Here is a 19,695-nt window from a genome sequence, read left to right as displayed (position 1 = left end):
TCTTCTTTTGGATAATCGTGAGCATCTTGTGATAAACTGGGTAGTCACCATTCAACACGGGTTGCGAGCCCGGCTGTGCGGCGCAAATTTAGAAGATCTACCCGTGAACAATCTAGGATCACTTACTATAGTCGTCTCCATTCTGCCAGTGAGCAACACTGCGCGACTATCCATAGCCATTCTTCATTCGCTACTAAGCCAAGGGGTGAGAATAGGGTACAGGCGTGTGAAGTGCTGAGATGCTGGATTATGAGTGTATGTAACGTGATACAGATATATGACCAAGATCAAAAAAAGATCATCGAAAGCGCACAAGTCATCAGGAATGCGAAGACTGTTCAATGTCCTGATGTCCTTGTTTGTCCATTGCTAAGCGATCCATAACTTTCCTCACTTCTACATCCCAATCAGTGGCGAGGCACAGATGCACACCAACAACGGCGCAATAGACAAGCGATACTGTTAGGCCGATCCACAAACCTTGCAATTTCATCCCGCATCTGAACGTGAGCCATAATCCAAAAGGAATCCCTGTTTACAAAGATGATTGGTCAGGGATAAAGAACACGTAGAGGTAAGATTGTTCCATACCAATCACATAGTATGCACTGCAGAATCCCACGGCGATAATTCGCCAGCGATCAAAATCAAATTCGACCCAAAACAGAGTTAAGCTCGTGCACGCACCTCAAGTTAAGCAAGGCACCTGTGAACTTTAGACCAAAAGAATGTCAATGATAGAATCGTGTGACTTCACGAAGGCAAAACTTACTTGCTTGCCTCTAGCTCTCAGGACACCTCCAGTAACGGCGCTCAGAGCGTCGAAAACTTGGAATAGGGAAACAAGGGGTAAGATGGATGCCACTAACGCGATGACAGCTGCGACAGTCTGTTGAGTGACATCAATAGAAGTGCAGGTATGCAAGAAGACTCACCAGGGTCGTTGTTGAATAGGTAGCCCCAAGAGTGTCTAAAAACAAGGAAGATAGTACTAGATAGGCAGAAACGATCAGCCTGCAGTAACATTCTCGTCGGTAAGATGACTGACCTGGAGATACCTGCGAGAGCAAGTGCAAGCAGCAAAGATATTTGCGTGGTTAATGCTGCGCGCTTCGCATTTTGTTCGCCCAGTAGATTACCGATTCTAAATAGCTTCTGTGAGCCCAGCATAGCGGACGATTATTGAGGGTCATTTACCGTACGGAAGCCGCGACGCTCAGAGCAAATGGGGCTTGGAATGCGGTGGATGCTGATACCAAGAGGACTGACTGGGTGGCTAGCGCGACAGGACCAAGGCTGCGATCTCATAGATTAGTTGTCTTGTATCACAGTTGAATATCAACCACCCACAGACTAGCAGCAACTGTGATAAGAGAGAGGTGAGTTATATATCTGTCTTCATTTTAAAACGACGTACGACCAATGAGCTCCCAAGACCACCACTCAGATGCAGTTTGACCTTGATAAGTTGTTGAGTATAATACGTTCAGAGATGGATAACAAGCGCTACTCACCAACTCCGGCAAGTCCCAGCTGAACGAGTAAACCCAGATTTGTAAAACTGCGACGAGACAGAGGATGCCAAGCCGTTCGCGGGACAAACCAGACACCGTAAGCTATGGATACCAGAGAAACCAGATTAAACGAGATTGCGGTCGCAATCGGAGCACCGATGAAGCCTAGAGAAATAGGCTTGGGTCCCCAGACTAAAAAAAAAAGTATAAGAGATGGATCGGAATGCCAGGAACATCAAGGATCCACTTGCCAAGAAGATAGTTCAGAAGCGCATTGATGGGTGCAATTGCGGATATAACTCGGGTCGGGACAGCGAATAAGCCTAACGTTTGAAACATTCATGAATGACTTATACATGAAATTTGTCGAGATTTGGTACCTTGAGACTGAAAATATCGACTGAGGAAACTCGAGTTAGCAATGGATCCTGGAGAGAGTGAAATCAAAAAGCTCTCACCGAGATATGCAATTGAAAGCATAGGCGGGTAGACCGATCGAAACCCATTTGAGGTACACCGCCGCAAGGTGTGCGACCTCCGGATCTTGTCTGAGACCAAGGAGAATCGATTCTGAGCTGAACCAGATAGCGAAGATTGGCTGGAGAGAATGATGTCAATAATAATTCTGATGAATAGACAGACAGATCATTCCAAACTTACGATAAGAGTGATACTCATGACAACGGCTATTGTTCGGCGTCAGCTTCTAAACATAGCCCCAAAGGCGTATGAAAACACGGACCCATTCGCTGAGACCATAATCCTACGAGCTCAGGATGTGAAGATGTCCAGGCGCTGGGAAGCATGGTATCCAGGGTGCTTGTAAACCCTTGGATAATACTGAAGCCTGACACGCTTGCGGTCATGGATCCAAGCGTGGATGCTGCTAGAGCAGTCGTAGACAGATGTCCGAGTGAAACAACAGACGCAATGACGAACGAATACTCGAGAACATGAGTTCTAAAGACGTTCATGTCAAATTCGTTATCGTAGGACTTGATGAGAATGGAACGAACCCGTAGACTGGCAAAGTATATTTCATGAGAATACGCAGCTCCTCCCAGAATAGGCTGCGAGGCGCATGCTCTCCAGCTGCGCCTGGGAGGTCGTCACTTTCTTCCTCAATCCGAGGCACAAGAAGGGGCGTGAATTCGTTAGCAAGCGTGACTGGTGCAACAGAAGTGTCGGGACGAGAAGCTATGGTCGGGTTCAAGGGGCGGATGAAAGGCGTCGGAAAGTTGCTGCGACGCTGGTGGGTGGAAGAAGCGTCGGAGGGTTCTCCGGCATCGTGATTGTTATTACTAGCTTCGAGTTCTTCGTTAGATGCGATAGTATTAGTGTTTTCGTCCAGACTACGAGCAGCGGCATAGCGAGATAGGATGGCATAATCCGAGGGAAGAGAGGAGGAAGTTGCATAGTGCATGTACGTCTGGGACATGGTAACAAGTAGGCTTTACCGTGGTCTCAGCCAAGGAAGAGATAGCAAAGAAAATGCAAAAGAAAATTGCAGCCTGTTAGGTCGGCTCCGAAGAGCGCCTGCGGTAAGCCGGAGGAGACCAATTGCAAGACGCGCTCGACATCTCGGTCACGTGCCGGACAGGTTCCTGCCAACTGCCGCCTAAGGTCCAGCGACATTAACATGAGTTCGCATTCCCTTCATCTGGCCGACCTGGTAAACGAGCTCCAGAACTCATTTAACAATCCCCGTTCTGAATCAATATCATAGGTCAATGAAAGTCTCGACTTTCCGGCACGCATAGCGTCCGTACGTGTCGACGGCGCCCTCCACACGCGCAAGACTTTTCTCGCTTCCTTGATTGATACTTATCTTCCCCATGACCAACCATCGAATTTAGCATCCGTTCTTCGCACCACGCGAGAAATCAGCCATATCCTTCAGCGCACTGATGTTTTCAAGTCGATAGACGTCAAGTTGGAACGCAGTCGCGCAGCTTTGGCGGGAGAGAGCGATGTCGACGTCATCTTCACTACACAAGAAAGGGGTAGATTCTACGTGAAAACCTCAACTGAAGTGGGGAATAACGAAGGCTCAGCAGTGAGTCTTGGGCATCATCGGCTTGAGCATGGGGACCTCAACTGTTCTTACAGAACGCAACAGGACGCATTCGTAACGCATTCGGTGGAGCAGAGGTGCTCGAGGCGAACGTCTCTGTTGGGACGAAAACACGTCGCTCTTTCCATGCGACATTGTCTGCGCCGGTCACATCGACTCTCAAAACCTTTGGCGACGTCTCTGTATTTGCCTTGGACAGAGATTACACCGGCCATGCGAGTTGTACCGAGGGGTTGCGTGGGGTTAAGGCGACATTGAAGGTGAGTAGAATCCGACCTACATCATTCATATCCTCCACGAATGCCAACAACTCGTCCCAAGAGCGGTTCGCCATCGACAGGACAACACGAGGTAGGCTATGAAGCAGTCCTCAGGCATGTCGGAAATCTAATGCCCTCTGCGTCTATCAGGTGAGAGATCATGAACATATTGCACGCTCTGTATATACTGATGTGACGGAAAGTATGAGAGAGGCTACCGGCCAATCAATCAAGTCCTCTGTCTTCCATACCTGGATCCGGGATACCCGAGACGCAAAATTCCCTAGCAGCCGAGGATATTTTACAAAGCTGTTCCACGAGCTCGCCGGTCTGGGCGGTGATGTTTCATTCTACAAGACCGAAGCCGAAACTCGGATATCTCGTCCTCTCTTGCCAGGCCTCGTGAGTCTTGCCTCCTTGGTGCCTTTCACGATCGGTCTGACGCAATGAAGTCTCTCTCGCTTTCTGGCCGTGCTGGACTGCTTTATAGCCTGAAAGGCCTTTCCCGTTTCTCGGATCGTTTCCAGTTAGGGGGCCCGCTCAGTGTTCGCATGTTCCGCGCGAATGCCATGGGCCCCCGTGATGGCTGTAAGCATCTAGTCAAACATTGTTCTGAGATTCGGCCCTAATTTCCTCACTTTGCGAGTAGCCGACGCTGTTGGCGGTGATGTATACTGGGCAGCTGGACTTAACTTGACATCGACCATTCCTCGCAGGACACAATGGCCACTGCGAGCGCAGCTTTTCGTCAATGCCGGCCAATTACAAGCGCTGCAGCCTTGTTCGTGACTTCTCCATCTTGAAAGCACCTACAGTGACTCATGTTCTCAGGCGCTCTAGCCAAGACATTATCCAGGAATCTATCAACTTGCGCTTTGCAACCATCCGTATCTGTGGGGGTGGGGCTCGTGTACTTGTTTGACCCACTCAAGGTCGAACTTAATTTCGGCGTGCCGCTGGTCGCAGCAAGGTCGGATGGTTGCAGAAAAGGTTTTCAGATCGGGATGGGTCTCGAATTCTTATAGCACGCTGGTAGTCCTGTCGAGGATATGCTTATACATTTTTTTAAGCGGCTAGCTTCGATGTCGGATATTTTCCTGAGAAGGAGCCTTGCTGCGAGCCTGTACGAAAAAAAATAGACGCAGACCTGTCAAATTCTCTGAAGCGTGTTCTTTTTTCTACTGGAATCGCCAGGTCTTGTCCCCGAATCTTTTGACAATTGACTGTGTCGTGGCGTGCGCTTCGTAGCAGAAATTCTTGCAGTATTTACCTTTATTTAATGAGACTACTACGAAGGAAATACGAGGTCGCTTGCAACTTCGGAGCCACGACAGTAGAGCCCATCCAACGACCCCGACCAGTTTTATCCCGGAATAAAACCTTGGATAAACTTTAAGGTTTTGTTTTGATAATTTCCGCGGACAAGCCCAAACAAACACTTTATTAATATCTATGGGTTTATCCACGGTTTATCCCAGGAAAAACCCTGCAGTGCACGCAGTGTTGAGCAACTCGCCACTTTCAACTTCCCTCTTGCCATGATTTACTTTCTATACTCTGAGTTTCTTATGGCCAAGCCTCCTCATGTTATCGATATCAAGGTGGATGCGAATGAAACGATAGACATTCTGCTCTATCAAGTCTATAACGAGTTCAAGATGGAGTTCGAAGGAGCAAGGATCGGCCTGGCAAGGCTTTCTCTCTATCCTTTGGTCAGCTACATAGTCGTCACTTTCATCCATGTTGCTCATGCTGTATCAGCCGTCCAATCCGCCCATTCAGCTCCCTCCGTTGGAGACGGTGACGGCGGTTCCTGAGCGTGTGGAGAAGTATCTGCAGTCTCATTGCCCAACTGAGGCTCTTGTCATCGACCGCTTGTCAGACTACATTCACGAAGGGGAGTCCCCGCGGCGCGTACATTTCGTTCTTGATATCAGTGATGGTACGTGGTTCACCCGTGATTTCTTTGCGCCCTATTCTGAACGTTCTCGCCAGAACCTGTGGCCACCCTTGACAAGGCTGAGCAAAGTCATACACCTCTTGAATATCTAGTCACAGTGGTCAACTGACAACACATGTTCACAGCACAACTGAAGGTCATAGATGCAGCTTTTGAAGCCCAGGCACCGTCATCGGTATCGGCTAATGTTAGGACGTTCAAAAAGGAGCAGCAGGAACGGCCAATCTACAATGGCCGCGACGGTTTCGATGGTCCACCGATCACTCTGTACAGCTCCATTTTTGCGGAGCTCAAGGAAAATCTGGCCAACCTTTCCGCCGTCACGCCCAACGCGGAAGAATTGGGTCAAGTAAGAAAGCTCTTCCATGTTTCGTCCAAAGTCTACGAGAATGAACGCGAGCGGATTGCAGGAATGCTACCCATGCTAAATTCTCTGCTACATACCACCATATCATTGTATGTTGCTCAGACCGAGGCTAAAGTGATCCTCGATGGCTCGGTGTTCGCGGTAACCGAAGGCAACAACCGACCAATCGTTCTCCTCGAGTGGAAAAACGAGCTTGGGATCGGCGGCGACCCTTCACTTCAGATTGCACTCACCTATCGAAAGTATATCGCGCAAAAAATCGTACGTCTTGTCTTCGCGTCGTCTACCTGACCATTCCTCACACCTTGCAGTTCACACGCATTCGCAATGCATCCAATTGTCCTTGCATCCTAATCGCAATCGGCGGCCCTCATATCTGCATCTTGGGTGCTATCTTTGTCGACATTGTCATCGTCCAGCCTTTGACAGGCTACTTGTTGCTCGGCGGTAACCCTCTCAAAAGGGAGGCCGCGGACCATATCGCACGCATCTTCCACGTGGTAGCCAAAGCTGTGGGGAAACTGGACGCCATGTACATGAAGCTTAAACCGTCCGAAATACCTGTACACAACCGTCTACTCCCTTCGCCCACCTACCGCCCAGGCTCAACATTTGAAGATCAAGATGCGCTATCTCCTCTCAATCTAAAATTTGAAAGGAGATACGATTACAAAGGCAGACATCCCCAGGAATATCAGCGACCTATCTTCTTGGGCACGCTGCGTGGTCGAGATGTCGTGATCAAGTTCTGCGAAGCATACGGTGTCCAGGCACACAAGCTGCTGGCTGACCAGGATCCCCCACTTGCACCGAAACTGCATCTCGCCGTCATGGTGCGCGGTGGGCTGACCATGGTCGTCATGGATCGCATCGAAGGTCAGAACGCGTTCAGTCGCTTCGGGAAATCTTATCCTCGAGACTCAGTCTCGCCATCTGAAGTTGAAGACTTGTCTTTCAACAAGGTGAAGGTAGATGTGAAGAAAGCCATAGACCTTCTCCACGCGTCCAACTTGGTCTTCGGGGATCTGCGCCGCCCGAACATCATGGTTGTTCGGAGGCCGGGGACAGGTGACGCATCCGAATATGATGGCGGGATGCTGATCGACTTCGACTGGGCTGGGCCAGTGGGGCAGACGAAGTATCCCTCAGTAATCAATGACTCCGGGGAGATTGATTGGGCCGAAGGTGTGAAAGCTGGGGCCCTCATCGAAAAGCATCACGATTTGGTAATGTACCAGAGGCTATGAAACGCATCATGACATCGTGTATATATGTTGCCAGGTGGCACGATAATTGGAGCAGCGATGAAACCCAGTGAGAATCTCCCTACGTCTGACAGGACGAGGTCGAAAACTTCCCATGGGAATGAGACTAGGTGGCAACAACTTCTTTATCCTGACCTTCTCCTTTTATCAATCGCAGTGAGAATACCCCCTGTGGTGGTCAAAGTGTCGTTTTATTCATTCCGCACAAAATATCGTCTGTGACACTTCCGCACGAAACTTTCCGGGTGCGAAACAATAGATAAAGCTAGTTTCCACGCGCGAATTCCTCACTCGGGCTTATTTTGCGCCGCACCGCTCTGCTCTCCTCAGTCATTTACCATCGTAGATGGCACCCCAGATATCAATATCCCTTTTGCCTTCCCTCGATTCCACGCCCATCGGTCTCTTCGCACCACCACCCCGCCGCCGCCTCACACGATCAGGACCGTCAGCACCGTGACGCTGAACCCCGGCGCCGTATAGTTGAATGTCCGCCCGGTCGCGACCACGCTCGTCTTCGGCGCTACCAAGTCTGGCGTCGCGGGCGTGTTGCTGTCCGTCTGGCCGCCCGTGAGCACCTGCGCGGTCCCGCGCGCGCCCACGTCGAACGGCAGCTCGAAAGTCAGGCCCGCCACGGTGCCGACCGTGTTCGCGACCTGCAGGCGACGCGTGTCAGGCGATCGTGTCTCTGCAGACGAAGAGAGCGCGGGAACGGGGCGCGCACCTTGATAATCACGGCGGCGGGCGTGTTCTGGCGCACGACGGACCAGAAGAGGGTACCGCTGGGCGTGGGCAGCGTGCTTGGAAGGTACTCGTCGCCGCGGTTGACGCTGAAGAGCTGCACGCGAGCGGTCAGCGGTCGCTCGACGATGGCAGATGTCCATCCCCGCTTACCTGCTGCACATAGTAGCTGGTGGACCTGTACACGTGGCCCGCACTGCATGTGGACGATCAGCACCACTCCCGTATAGGTATCACTCAGAAGGAAAGACTTACTCGAAGCTGACAAGATTCGGAGTCTAGCCCTATGTAAGCTTCTCTCCTCGTATCGACTCGCAAAACGACTCACCCATTGCGAGCTGTTCACATGCTAGACGCGAAATCAGCAACACTCTCTTGGCAATACACGAGCACGCAGACACTCACGCCCAACAGCGGTGCATAGCTGGCGGCGAACACGATGTCGCTGTTCCTCTCCAGCCCAGTCATGAACGCAGCCTCGCCAGAAGAGCCTACAATTCCAAGCCTTGAGCAAGGGCACTCAAGCACAACGAACTCGAGACACGCACTCTCCATGGTTGGCCACAACAGCCGGCCGTCCGCCGGAGCACCGAAGATGTCATTAGGGTTGGTGGAGATGGCCGCATACTCGCCCTAGAACGCTCATCTGTCAGGCCTCTGCACGATGCTCCTGAATCAAGGCCGACTGACCTCGAAGTACGTCGTGCCATTGCGCTGCACGTCCATGAGCATCTGTTTTACTCGAAAACGTCCAACAAGATCGATACACGCACCTGGAAGCTATCGTAATAGAACGAGTTGGAAGCAAACCAACCTACGTCCGCCCAACGGTCAATCTCAACATTGTCTGGAAGGAGAACACAATCGCGCACGGGGTGTCTGGTACACGTGCACGTCGTACGACTTGGGGACGGGGTGCAAGACGGGCGACCAAGCGTCCGTGGTCCCGATGAAGCCTGCGCGAAAACGCCCCCCAAAAAAGTCAAAACAACGCGATCAATCAAAACGCATCAAGAGCGACCCACGGATGTCGGGATACAGCGCCGACAGGTTACCGACAAAGTCGGGCCAGCGATACAGATAACTGCCCCGCCCCGCCGCGCGATTGCGTGAGCGTGAACATCGGACTCAGCCCTCACCCGCGCACAAAAAAGCTCACCTCGAAGCGGCGAAGAAATCCTGCGAGCGCGGCGTAAATATTTTTTTATAAAAATCAAGCAGCGTGCGCTCAGCTGACCGCGCGCGCGTCGCCGTCACGAGCAGACGTCCAGACGCACCTCGTTGCCAACCTCCACCCACTTCAGCTCGAACGGCTCGGGATGGCCCAACGAAGCTCGCAGGGCTCCGCCGGGCGTTTCCGTGCTCCCGACGACGAACTCGATCTGTCCCAAGTCAACCCGACATCAATCGCATGACCACAGCAACCCGGACTCGCATCACGCACCTGCTGGCGGGCCTGCTCGATGTAAGGTGCCAGCCCGGCCTCGGGCTCGCTCGCGCCGTTGAGAGAGTAGCCCGCCCAGATGGCCATGATAGAGGCCATGTTCGCGTCTTCCGTCCAATGCAGATATTCAAGAAGTCCCAACCCACTACAGACGTCCATCTGAATGAGATCAAAGCAAAGTGACGCGAGCGGTCGACTCACTCTGTGTTGATGTAGCTCCAGTCGCCGAGGCGGCCAGGACGGTCGGTGAGAGGGCCCACGGTAGCATTCCATTGCCAGCGTTGAGGAATCGACTCGCCCTCCTGCAAATCGAAACGAAGCAAAAAAAGTTACATCCATATCCGGCCCAAATCCAAAGAACCGCACTCACGAGGTTGTTGCCACCGACGTAACGGAAGAACGACGGGTTCAACTCGGCCAAAGCCTAACGAAAGAACGCGCGCGATGAAATACAGATCACGGACAAACCCAGACCAAGCACCGCGCGAATAGAACACACCTCGGCGATGTCGATCCGCATCCCGTTCTCCCTGTCCTTGAACGTCGGCGGGAACAGGCTCAGCAGCGCAAAGTGCGCCGTCTGTCCCGCAGCGCCCTCGAGCGTCACCTGGAAGCTGTTCGCGGTGTCGCTGGCGGAGCGTGAGGGCTTCAGGCTGAACACTAGGGGCGTCCACGATGCGCTGGGCGTGACCCGGGCGGACTTGCTCGCGAAGACGGTCCCGGAGGACGAGACGATGGAGACGGTCAGCGTGACCGGAGAAGTCGTAGCGGAGGCAAAACGGTAGTGGAGGGAAGCGTTGTAGGTGAACGCCGAGTTGACCGCGATACCTAGAATAATATCATGCGTCAGTCACATGAACTTGTGCGAGGCGGGACGGGTGCCGTACCCCAGTAACCTTCGTTGCTGAAACCGACTGGGCCAGAGCTGTTCGAGGGAATTGTGACCTCGAGAGCATTGGGCAGCGCAGAAGAGAGCGGGGTGGGATCTGCAACGACAGCGATCCCTGCGCCGTTGACCGCGTGCCAGGCGTTCAAAGCGGCTGAGGTGCCTGATGCAACGCGACATGAGCGGGAAGGACTTAGATCATGGCAGATGCATACCGGGCGTCACTTTTTGGAACGCGCGATTTTGTAGGACTGAGGACATCGTGAGACGAACGAACGAAGGTAGTTTGACGAGAGGACGCACGTTCTCCGTAAAGACCTCCATCGCCACTCTGCAGGCAACAAGTAAGTATTCTACGAGTTAGGCACGATCCATGGCGAATCGCGGCTCACATGCTGTGGATGAAAGCGGTCAGATTCGATCGACTAGAGCGTGATGAATGCAAAGCTTACACTGATATCCTGCAGAGCGAGCACATATTCGTTGTTGTCTGTCAAAAGAGACGCGGCTTTTTTACACTTACCTCGTACATGAGTCCCCCTTCGTCCGCAAAAGGTGAGCGAACGATCACGATCGAGAACGCGGCACGAAACTCACATAGGGTAGAAGGTATAGCATGACTGGGAGTGCCTTGCACGACCACCGTAGTTTGAGCATTCGTCGAGACTGCAAAGGCAAGCGACGCAAGCACCGCGGCAGAGGCGATGGAGAGCATGGCGGCGAGTGGTGCTCGCCTCCCCGGTCGTGCATTCTTTTTGAATACAGACGGCGGGCCGAAGCGGGGAACGGTAGACCTTGGCGCACGGAGGTTACATGTCAGAAGAGAGGGATCGCTGCAGCATCCTGGAGAAGTTCCAGGGACGGGAGATGGAGCGCGCGCTGACGGATATAGTTCCGTCCTATGACGGCGGGCAACGCGCTCTAAGAAGGGGCGGACATGAGCAGGACCGGACCGTCGCGAGCAGGGTGACTGGCAGCGGGCGCGCGCGTGATCTGCAACGAAGTTCGAAGACCGAGGGCTCAGAGGGCCAGCACGCGGCGCATACTCGGTCTAGGCGGCGGCGACGAGCACGACGAGGTCACCTGCGAGCACCACATCGGGCCAGCGATCGGTCCTGTTCACGTGATCCGTCCCGACACGTTGATCACGAGGATACTTCAGGCGCCACAACCGCGTTCCGTGACCGCCACCGCCACCGCCACCGCCACCGCCACCGCACTCTCCTCCGTCCATGGCCAAACGAAAGCGAACAGACGATGACGCTGACTACGCCGATCAGCCGCGCCCTGTACCCGCGCGCACGAAGACACGTGCAGCCCCTAGATCACCGCAGTCCCCAGACGCGTCCTTCGCAGCCCCGTCGCACCCTGCATCCCGACACATAATCTCGCAGCCCGAGCCCCTCCAATCCGCGCTCCTCGCATGGTATTCCACAGTGCACGATGCTCGCCGAATGCCCTGGCGCAAGCCCTACGACCTCTCCTTTAGCCCAGAGGAGCGTGCTCAGCGCGCCTACGAGGTCAGTCGGTCATTCGCGACCGTACGCGTCTGAACCCTCACCGCGACGTTCATACAAAGGTCTGGGTCTCCGAGGTCATGCTCCAGCAGACCCAAGTCGCCACCGTCATTCCCTACTATAACAGATGGATGCAACAGTGCGCGTCTCTCCACATTCTACGCGCGTCATACACGTCCGCTCACTCCACGCTCACCCTCTCAGGTTCCCGACCATCAGACATCTGGTACGTCTGTGCGTCTCCATCCTATCGTCACCCATCCGTCCCATGCACATCGTGTTCCCGACGTCGACTCCTCAACGGCTTCTCACTTCCTCTCCTCCACAGGCGTCCTCCGACATAGACACTATCAACGGCATCTGGAAGGGTCTCGGATACTACTCGCGCGCCGCGCGCCTCCTCTCCGGCGCCAAAACGGCCGTCGAGGACTTCGCCGGCCGCCTCCCAGACAACGCGAAGGACATGGAGTCGCGCATCCCCGGCATCGGGCGCTACAGCGCCGGCGCGATCTGCTCCATCGCGTACAACGAACGCGTCCCCGTCGTGAGCCCTCCATCCCCCATCCCCCATCCCTCATCTCCGCTCTCCCTGCGGGCACCCGTTCTCGCACGACTGAAAGCCCGACGCAGCTCGACGGGAACGTGCACCGCCTGCTCAGCAGACTCCTCGCCCTGCACGCGCCACCCAAGGCCAAGGCGACCCTCGACGTCCTCTGGTCCGCCGCCGCGACGATGGTTCGCGGCGCCGCCCGCCCCGGGGACGTCAACCAGGCCCTCATCGAACTCGGGAGCACCGTCTGCAAGCCCCGTGACCCCGACTGCGCCGCGTGCGTCCTCCAACCGTGGTGCGGCGCCTACCGCGCCTCCGCCGCAGACGTACGTCGCGCCATGGCTGGCACGAGCGACCGGCGCTGACCGCCCTTTCTATCTATCTATCTATCCATTTAACGCAGCTTAAGCCGTCTATACCGGACGTCCCGGATATCGAGGAGATCTGCACGCTGTGCGAGCCCATTCCGCTCGCGAGCGCTGTCGGCACGCCCGAGCCCCCTGTTACCTCATACCCCATGAAAGCAGAGCGCAAGAAACAGCGAGAAGAAACGGACATCGTCAACGTTGTCGAATGGCGCAACGCCTCCGGCAGGTGGTTCCTGCTTGTCCGGCGCCCAGAGGGAGGTCCGTCCGTGCACCCCCAAACCACACCCATCCGAAAGCTCACCCCGATATTCCAGGCCTCCTAGCCGGCCTCCACGAGTTCCCCACCTCTCCAAACGTACCGACCCCGACGACACCCGCGGAACTGAAACGCCTCCCGCACTCTCTCCTACGCCCGCTCCTCAAAGTCCCGCCTCTCCCACCCTCATCTGGCGCCGCCCAGCCCACGACGCGCTCAAAGCCTGCAGCGCACGCGCCGGAGGCCATAGGGGCCTCCGCTCCTGCGCCCGGGGCGGCGTGCCAGATCGTAAAGGTCAAGCCCGCGGGCGACGTGCTGCACGTGTTCTCCCACATCCGCAAGACATATCGCGTGGAGTGGGTCGTGCTCGAGGGCGGCGGCGACGCCCCGCCTGAGCTCCTCGTCCCCGAGCCCGAGCCCGAGCCTGCGGCGTCTCGCGGCGGGCGGGGCAAGCCCAAGCCCAAGCGCAAACCCAAATCGAAGAAGAAGAAGAGCAACGCGAGCGACGATGAGGACGAGGACGAGGACGAGGGCGACGGCGGTGCAGGGGCGGCCGCTCCCGCTTCTGCACGCCCCTGCGCCGCGATGTGGGTCCCCCTGGAGCAAGTCGAGGACCAAAAGTGAGCGCCGTTCTCTCTCTCGGACGGGCCTCCTGCCCTGCCCGAGCGAAGCTGACCCCCCTCTGATCGAACGCAGCGTCGGGACGGGCGTGATGAAGGTCTGGAAGCTTGCGCGCGCGCAGTGGGAACGACGTGGTGGCGGAGGTGGTGGCGGAGGCGGCGGAGGTGGTGGGCTCGAAGCGTACGGGTTCGGGCCCGGATAGTGGCATCTCTGCGCTCGAAAAGGCGGCAGCAGTACGGTGATTTAGAGTGATTTAGACGTTTTTTTTTTGAATGCTTGATTTGTCTGATGGCCGACGAGGTTTCTGTCTGCTGCGTGCGATCAGAAGGTCGAGCTGGTCAGTTCGATCGCTTCACTCGACCGCGTTCCGAACCTCATTGATTCCTCAAGTCGCACGACACGCAAAGTTCAAAACCGTCATTTATATTCATCAAGATAAGATACACAGTTCCCTCGTATGATACTTAGACTATAGCTGTTGACAGGCTTGCGACTGTTTCTCGCTGGCATATAGAACACACATGTCAGCAGAACCAAGTCTGAGAGCTCGGGGTTCAACATACACGAGCCTGTACGCCGCCCCGGCCAATTTTCGAGCCCAAAGATGATAATCTCCGTGGCAACGAGCACCCTCTCCAAAGGTATTGAGAGCGATGATCTCAGGCCGGAAGTTGAGCTGTCGCAGTAGAAGGTTCAGACCCTCTCCTAGCCAGGGATAGTAGTGCGTATGTCAAACGAAGAGGCGGTAACAGGATATTCTTGCAACGTACTATTGTGCACTCCCAAGTAGCGAGGGTCGTGGCGCATCCAGTAGTAATAAAGGGCCCATGAGGGGTCCGAGCGCAATTCTTCGGGCTTGATATCTTCAGCGGCCTCTGCGACAGCAGATTCTTCGAGGCCACACGAGTAGAACACTGACGAAAAGTCAGTCGTGTCAATCGCATGTGAAGTACTACTACTCACTAGCTATCACCTCCTGTGACGACATCGTTGGTGCGAAGTCAAAGGTAATGTTTTTCCAAAAGTATGAGATAGTGAGGGGATTCTCAACGTGAGGGATAGATTGTAAGTCTGGGCCACCCTGTATTTGTCTCTCATCGAATGTGGCGTATGTGTTTTATGACGTACATCGAAGCTGTATATCTTTTATGGCGTGTACTTGTGTGTCTTATCCTTCCGTGCCGTCCGGCCCGTCCCTGAAGGAAATATTTGAGTTAAACGTATAGCGTGAGGCAATTAGCACTGCACCTTAGAGGCTACACACAACATATGATAGGCAATATTTGACGTCCTCAAGAAAGCCCACCTGCGCTAAGAGACAAGATACGTTAGAGACAACCTGGACCACGACCGTCTCGAAGAGGAAGTTTGACGAAATAAGTAAAGGTAACGAAGCGACTAGAGAAGCCGATGTGGTGGTCCGACGGGAGAAGAGAAGTGTTGCGCTTAACGATAGATCGGTCACGCAGAATATAGAAGCGTACATGCGTGCCGTATATCTTTCTCAGCGTACATTTTGAATGGCGTGTATGATTTGCGCTGTGATGATGTACTCTATGATTCTGTCGTCACCGGAAAACAGACGAGCATTGCTCTCGTATCGAATATGACGTACCGTATAGAGCCGTATTCAGATAAGGACGGGTCCACCCCGTGCGGCACCAGGAGTGAGGAGTCTAGTGATAGACACCAGTGTATCCTATAGGCTATGAGGTCGTAGTGCAGACGAATTTTACACCTACAATTTTGAAGCTCCAGCTCGCATCCAACTTGATTTCGTGATGAGTGTCGTGCTGGTTTCTAACAGCCGTGGTGGGCCTGGCTTTCGAGCAAACTTCGGAAAAGCGCCGTCTCTCCAGCTTCCTTAGCTAGCTTTCGAATTCAGCAGAAAGTCCAGCTTTGGATTTGGACTGTCCGAGCGCTGCGCGCATCACGAGTAGACGGCTAGACGCACCTCGTTGCCGACCGCCACCCACTTAAGCTCGAGCGGCACCGTCTTTGGGAGTAAGGCTGCTGAGGTCACGCCTCATTTCTCGCCTGAAGCCATCGCACCCCGCCAACGACACCATTCCCCAAGTCGCACAACACGCAAGGAGCAAAACCATCGTTCATATCATCTCGAGAAGGTACACACTTTCCTCATAACATGATTAGACTATTGCTGTGAAGACGTTTGCGCCTGTCTCTCACTTGCATATAGAACACATATGTTAGCCGAACCAAGTCAGAGACCTTGAGACGCGACATACGCTAGCCTGTGCGCCACCCCAGCCAAGCGCTGAGCCCAAAGACGACAATCCCCGTGGCAAAGCGCGGCCTCTCCGAAGGTGTTGAGCGCGATGATTTCAGGCCGGAACTTAAGCTGTTGCAGGAGATTGTTCAGACCATCTCCTGGCCAGGGGTAGTAGTACGTGTGACAAATGAAGAGGCGGCAACAGGATAGTCTTGCGACGCACTGCCGTCGACTTCCAAGTAGCAAGGGCCATGGCGCATCTAGTGATAGAAGGGCCTGAGCCCGCTTCTGTGGGCTGGATATCTCCAGCAGCCTCTACGGCAGCGCGTTCCCCGAGGCCACACGAGTTAGAGACTCAGGACGGAAAGCAACTCGTGGTGTCGCTCGCGTAGGGAGCACCACTTACTGGCCGTCACTTCTTCCTGCGACGACATCGTTATACAATGCAAAAGGCGATCCCGATGCTATTGCGCGCAGTTGCTGACGCGCTAACGGCCCCACGCAGGCCGACGCGGCCACCAGTCTCCATGTGGACCTTCCACTTCGTCGTTGCCTCTGACAAATCGAAGTCCCAATGACAGACGACGGACGCGTACAGTATATAAGCGAGACCTCAGCTTGTCGATCGACGCGTCGGGATGACCTGCCTTTTATTGGAACCTCTTTCGCTCACCAAGCCCCACGAAAAGAGCATATTCTTAGCATAGCACGACTAGCTGCTAAGCGAAGTCAACAGATTCCACATGCGAGAGCTGTGATGTACCCTCTACTCATCAGTCCCTGAGGGACGGTGGACGCACCCGAGATCAGTGCAGTGTCCTGCATCCATCCTGCAGCAGCAGACTTACAGATTTCAATAATCTGTCGGCAAGAGTCTGGTGAGCGGGTATCCTTCGATGTCACCCCAGGTCATCGCCGACCATTTCTGCGGGTTCGTCTTCGCGTCGTGGTAGTGCGCAAAGGCGAGGGCGGTGTGCTTCGCGCACTGGTTCGCCGAGATGCAGCCGGTGCCCGTGGCGAGGCCGGTCATGGCCACCGTTTCGACGGGCAGGAGCCGCGGGTCCGCGGCTGCGCGCGCGTTGTGCTCATCGATCTCGACGAGCAGGGACCAGACGCAGTTGTACACGAGCTCTCTGTGCCACGCGACGGAGCCGGGGAAGCGCATGGTGGGACAGAGCGCGACGAAGCGGCATGCGAATGGATTCGCGGCGCATGGCGTGTCTGAGAGGGGGATAAGCGTGCATGTGCCGGGGGGCGCGAACCCGCGCCAGCGGCGGTATAGTACCGCTTGAGCGGTGCGCGTGAGGGCAGACGGATCGTCTGGGGGAGCTAGCACATCGGAGAGGATCTGGTCGAAGCTAGTCGACGCAAGCACGGCGGCGAATCAGCCAGAAGACGAGCGTCCATAATGCATCGCCAAGACTCACCCACCATCAAATCGACCGAAGGAGTTAGCAGGAGAGACGATGCAATCAAAGGGAGATTTTAGGTCTGAGAGTGCACTTTCGACGATGGTGACTTGAGCCTGGCATTCTTGGGGGACGAGGGCCGCGAAATCCTGTCGCCACGCGTCGACGAGGTCGGTGGAGAGATCGAACAAGACGAAGCGGGGAGGCATGAGGAGTGTGGAGGTGTAGGGAGGTGTACGGACTTAGACAGGGGCCGCGGCAAGGACGAGTCGGCGTGCCGCGGCAGACCCAGCCCGGTCTCGTAATCAGCGAATATAATCGTGTTTGTGGTCCGACTGCGCCCTTTCCTCCTAAAAAGCCCTCCGCCGCCGTCTCCCCCCGCGTTGCCCTCAGCCTCTCCTTCCTCAAAGGAGACCTCCCCTCCCCTGCCCACTCGCCCAACTCAGACCCGTGCACTCACAATGTCCAAGCGCATCCGCATGTACACCGCAGAGGACGTTGCGGAGCACGCCAACGCCTCTAGCTGCTGGGTCTCCTACAAAGGCCGCATCTTCGACGTCACGCGTTTCCTTCCCGACCACCCCGGCGGCGACGAGCTCGTGCTAAAGTTCGCCGGCCATGACGTCGAAGATGCGATGCGCGATGCGACAGAGCACGAGCACTCCGAGAGCGCGTACGAGGTTCTCAACGAGTTTTTCATTGGCAGGGTTGGCGTCGGCGAGAACCTCGTCAGCGACGACTGGGTCCCTGCAGATGACTTCCACCCGGAAAACACGGACGAGGCGAAGGATTACGAGAAGAACCAATTCTTGGACTTGCGGAAGCCCTTGTTGAAGCAGATGTGGGAGGCCAATTTCAGGTATGTGGGTGTGGTTTTGCGATAGGCCGTGCAGCATGTTGATACTCGCCCAGTAAATCATACTACCTCCAGCAAGTGCATCAGCCTCGTCATCTTTCAGAGCCTGTGCGTCTCTTCGGTCCCAGTTACCTCGAGGTACGCATTCTCTATCACCTCCTGACGAGTCGTTCACAAAACCGCTCATCCTCCTCCCAGGTCTTCACGCGCACCAAATGGTTCGTCATCCCCACCATCTGGCTGCCCATCGCAACATACCTCGGCCTGCGCTCCATTTTGCAATTCTCCGGGCCTCTCCCGCCCCTCACATCGAATCCATACCTGCCGCTCGCCGCCCTCCTCTCCCTCCCTGCCAGTGCTTACCTCAAGACCGGCGCGTGCATCCTCATCGGCAACGTTGTATGGACCATCCTCGAGTACACGCTCCACCGCTTCCTGTTCCATGTCGACTACTACCTCCCCGACACACCCATGTTCCTGACGCTCCATTTCTTGCTGCACGGGATCCACCATTATTTGCCCATGGACCGGTGCGTGGATCTGTTTCCCCTTGCTTCTTTACATACCACGGGCTGGCGGCTGCTGACGCTGGAGACAGGCTGAGGCTCGTCATGCCCCCTGTACTCTTCACGACGCTCTCGCTGCCCTTCACCCGCCTCGCGCACAAGCTGTTCCCTGCGGCCGTGGCCAACGGGATCATCGCCGGGGCCTTCTTTTTCTGTAAGTATAGCACAACCTCTCGCTCTGCTTCACCGCTAACGATCCTTCCCCCGCCAGACGTCATCTATGACTGCATGCACTATGCGTAAGCGCCCTTACCCTTGAGCTTGAAGACACGTCAGGAAAGTTCTAATGCGTCATGGGGACTTCTGACAGGATGCACCACACTAAGCTGCCCGCGTACCTTCGCGAACAGAAGAAATACCACCTCGCGCACCACTACAAGAACTTCGAGCTCGGGTTTGGCGTCACCAGTGCGTCTTGTTTCTCTCCCTTTTTTTGCGTCGTATGCCGTTCTTCGTTTCATCTCACACATATGGCTGTACAGGCAAGGTCTGGGACTACGTCTTTAACACCGTCATCCCCCTCTAAGGACCAAAAGCGAGGAGGCCCACGAAGTCGTCCATACTTCCTCATATTCCCCCATGACGCGCCTGATGAGGCGCTTTGTTTTGTTCTGCCGTTCTGATGATTAGACGGACGGTTTGGCTATCTTAATTAGTTTAGAGGATTTGTGCATCCCCGCTCGTTCCATTGGTGCTTGCATTCTTAATCGTTGGCCGTGCCGCTTTCGAGTCCAACCTTTGATATGTTCAACGTGTGATCGTTCGTATCTAGTTTCGCGAGCTTACAGATCTGCTACATGAAACACCA

General features: G+C 54.9%; 8 protein-coding genes across 8 annotated transcripts; 4 read left to right on the top strand and 4 right to left on the bottom strand.

Moving 5' to 3' along the window:
- Nucleotides 1–228: 228 nt before the first annotated feature.
- Nucleotides 229–2,952, bottom strand: HETIRDRAFT_156969 (multidrug flippase; the record flags this gene model as incomplete). Its single annotated transcript, XM_009553904.1, has 16 exons — nt 229–531; nt 592–608; nt 688–713; nt 773–879; nt 936–991; nt 1,049–1,144; nt 1,198–1,303; nt 1,418–1,459; nt 1,515–1,706; nt 1,766–1,837; nt 1,895–1,914; nt 1,973–2,112; nt 2,175–2,200; nt 2,257–2,474; nt 2,531–2,792; nt 2,817–2,952. 16 exons carry the CDS (start codon nt 2,950–2,952, stop codon nt 320–322), a joined length of 1,728 nt encoding a protein of 575 aa, XP_009552199.1. The 3' UTR covers nt 229–319.
- A 201-nt stretch (nt 2,953–3,153) lies between these two features.
- HETIRDRAFT_461096 (uncharacterized protein) lies at nt 3,154–4,873 on the top strand (the record flags this gene model as incomplete). Its single annotated transcript, XM_009553903.1, has 8 exons — nt 3,154–3,186; nt 3,241–3,570; nt 3,624–3,848; nt 3,910–3,998; nt 4,052–4,250; nt 4,301–4,436; nt 4,498–4,629; nt 4,689–4,873. 8 exons carry the CDS (start codon nt 3,154–3,156, stop codon nt 4,871–4,873), a joined length of 1,329 nt encoding a protein of 442 aa, XP_009552198.1.
- Nucleotides 4,874–5,373: 500 nt separating this feature from the next.
- HETIRDRAFT_446766 (uncharacterized protein) lies at nt 5,374–7,422 on the top strand (the record flags this gene model as incomplete). Its single annotated transcript, XM_009553902.1, has 6 exons — nt 5,374–5,560; nt 5,610–5,790; nt 5,844–5,876; nt 5,934–6,157; nt 6,278–6,436; nt 6,487–7,422. The coding sequence occupies exons 1-6, from the start codon at nt 5,387–5,389 to the stop codon at nt 7,420–7,422; spliced, it is 1,707 nt and encodes a 568-aa protein (XP_009552197.1). The 5' UTR covers nt 5,374–5,386.
- Nucleotides 7,423–7,871: 449 nt separating this feature from the next.
- Nucleotides 7,872–11,226, bottom strand: gh51.1 (glycoside hydrolase family 51 protein; the record flags this gene model as incomplete). Its single annotated transcript, XM_009553901.1, has 23 exons — nt 7,872–8,096; nt 8,165–8,278; nt 8,335–8,377; nt 8,437–8,459; nt 8,510–8,530; nt 8,587–8,672; nt 8,730–8,814; nt 8,872–8,895; nt 8,955–8,995; nt 9,054–9,137; nt 9,207–9,265; nt 9,341–9,360; nt 9,459–9,563; nt 9,626–9,770; nt 9,827–9,927; nt 9,996–10,049; nt 10,125–10,453; nt 10,513–10,674; nt 10,727–10,762; nt 10,815–10,842; nt 10,964–10,972; nt 11,035–11,051; nt 11,109–11,226. The coding sequence occupies 23 exons, from the start codon at nt 11,224–11,226 to the stop codon at nt 7,872–7,874; spliced, it is 1,929 nt and encodes a 642-aa protein (XP_009552196.1).
- A 508-nt stretch (nt 11,227–11,734) lies between these two features.
- Nucleotides 11,735–14,025, top strand: HETIRDRAFT_481510 (uncharacterized protein; the record flags this gene model as incomplete). The annotated part of the gene is made up of 9 exons (XM_009553900.1): nt 11,735–12,031; nt 12,091–12,167; nt 12,233–12,254; nt 12,357–12,572; nt 12,659–12,904; nt 12,982–13,204; nt 13,261–13,604; nt 13,692–13,822; nt 13,899–14,025. Exons 1-9 carry the CDS (start codon nt 11,744–11,746, stop codon nt 14,023–14,025), a joined length of 1,674 nt encoding a protein of 557 aa, XP_009552195.1. The 5' UTR covers nt 11,735–11,743.
- Nucleotides 14,026–14,292: 267 nt separating this feature from the next.
- HETIRDRAFT_330304 (uncharacterized protein) lies at nt 14,293–14,811 on the bottom strand (the record flags this gene model as incomplete). The annotated part of the gene is made up of 4 exons (XM_009553899.1): nt 14,293–14,326; nt 14,387–14,528; nt 14,594–14,737; nt 14,787–14,811. 4 exons carry the CDS (start codon nt 14,809–14,811, stop codon nt 14,293–14,295), a joined length of 345 nt encoding a protein of 114 aa, XP_009552194.1.
- Nucleotides 14,812–16,954: 2,143 nt separating this feature from the next.
- On the bottom strand, nt 16,955–17,533 carry HETIRDRAFT_243160 (uncharacterized protein; the record flags this gene model as incomplete). The annotated part of the gene is made up of 2 exons (XM_009553898.1): nt 16,955–17,414; nt 17,484–17,533. Coding segments are annotated over 2 exons (510 nt in total), but the record flags the coding sequence as incomplete, so codon positions are not given.
- Nucleotides 17,534–17,880: 347 nt separating this feature from the next.
- On the top strand, nt 17,881–19,413 carry fa2h1 (fatty acid-2 hydroxylase 1; the record flags this gene model as incomplete). The annotated part of the gene is made up of 7 exons (XM_009553897.1): nt 17,881–18,324; nt 18,378–18,459; nt 18,520–18,851; nt 18,920–19,041; nt 19,099–19,126; nt 19,198–19,295; nt 19,370–19,413. Exons 1-7 carry the CDS (start codon nt 17,927–17,929, stop codon nt 19,411–19,413), a joined length of 1,104 nt encoding a protein of 367 aa, XP_009552192.1. The 5' UTR covers nt 17,881–17,926.
- Between the last annotated feature and the right edge of the window lie 282 nt (nt 19,414–19,695).

The sequence above is a fragment of the Heterobasidion irregulare genome (genome assembly GCF_000320585.1).
Source record: "Heterobasidion irregulare TC 32-1 unplaced genomic scaffold scaffold_12, whole genome shotgun sequence".
Lineage (NCBI taxonomy): Eukaryota > Fungi > Basidiomycota > Agaricomycetes > Russulales > Bondarzewiaceae > Heterobasidion > Heterobasidion irregulare.
This window is presented reverse-complemented; position numbering and strand designations above follow the sequence as displayed.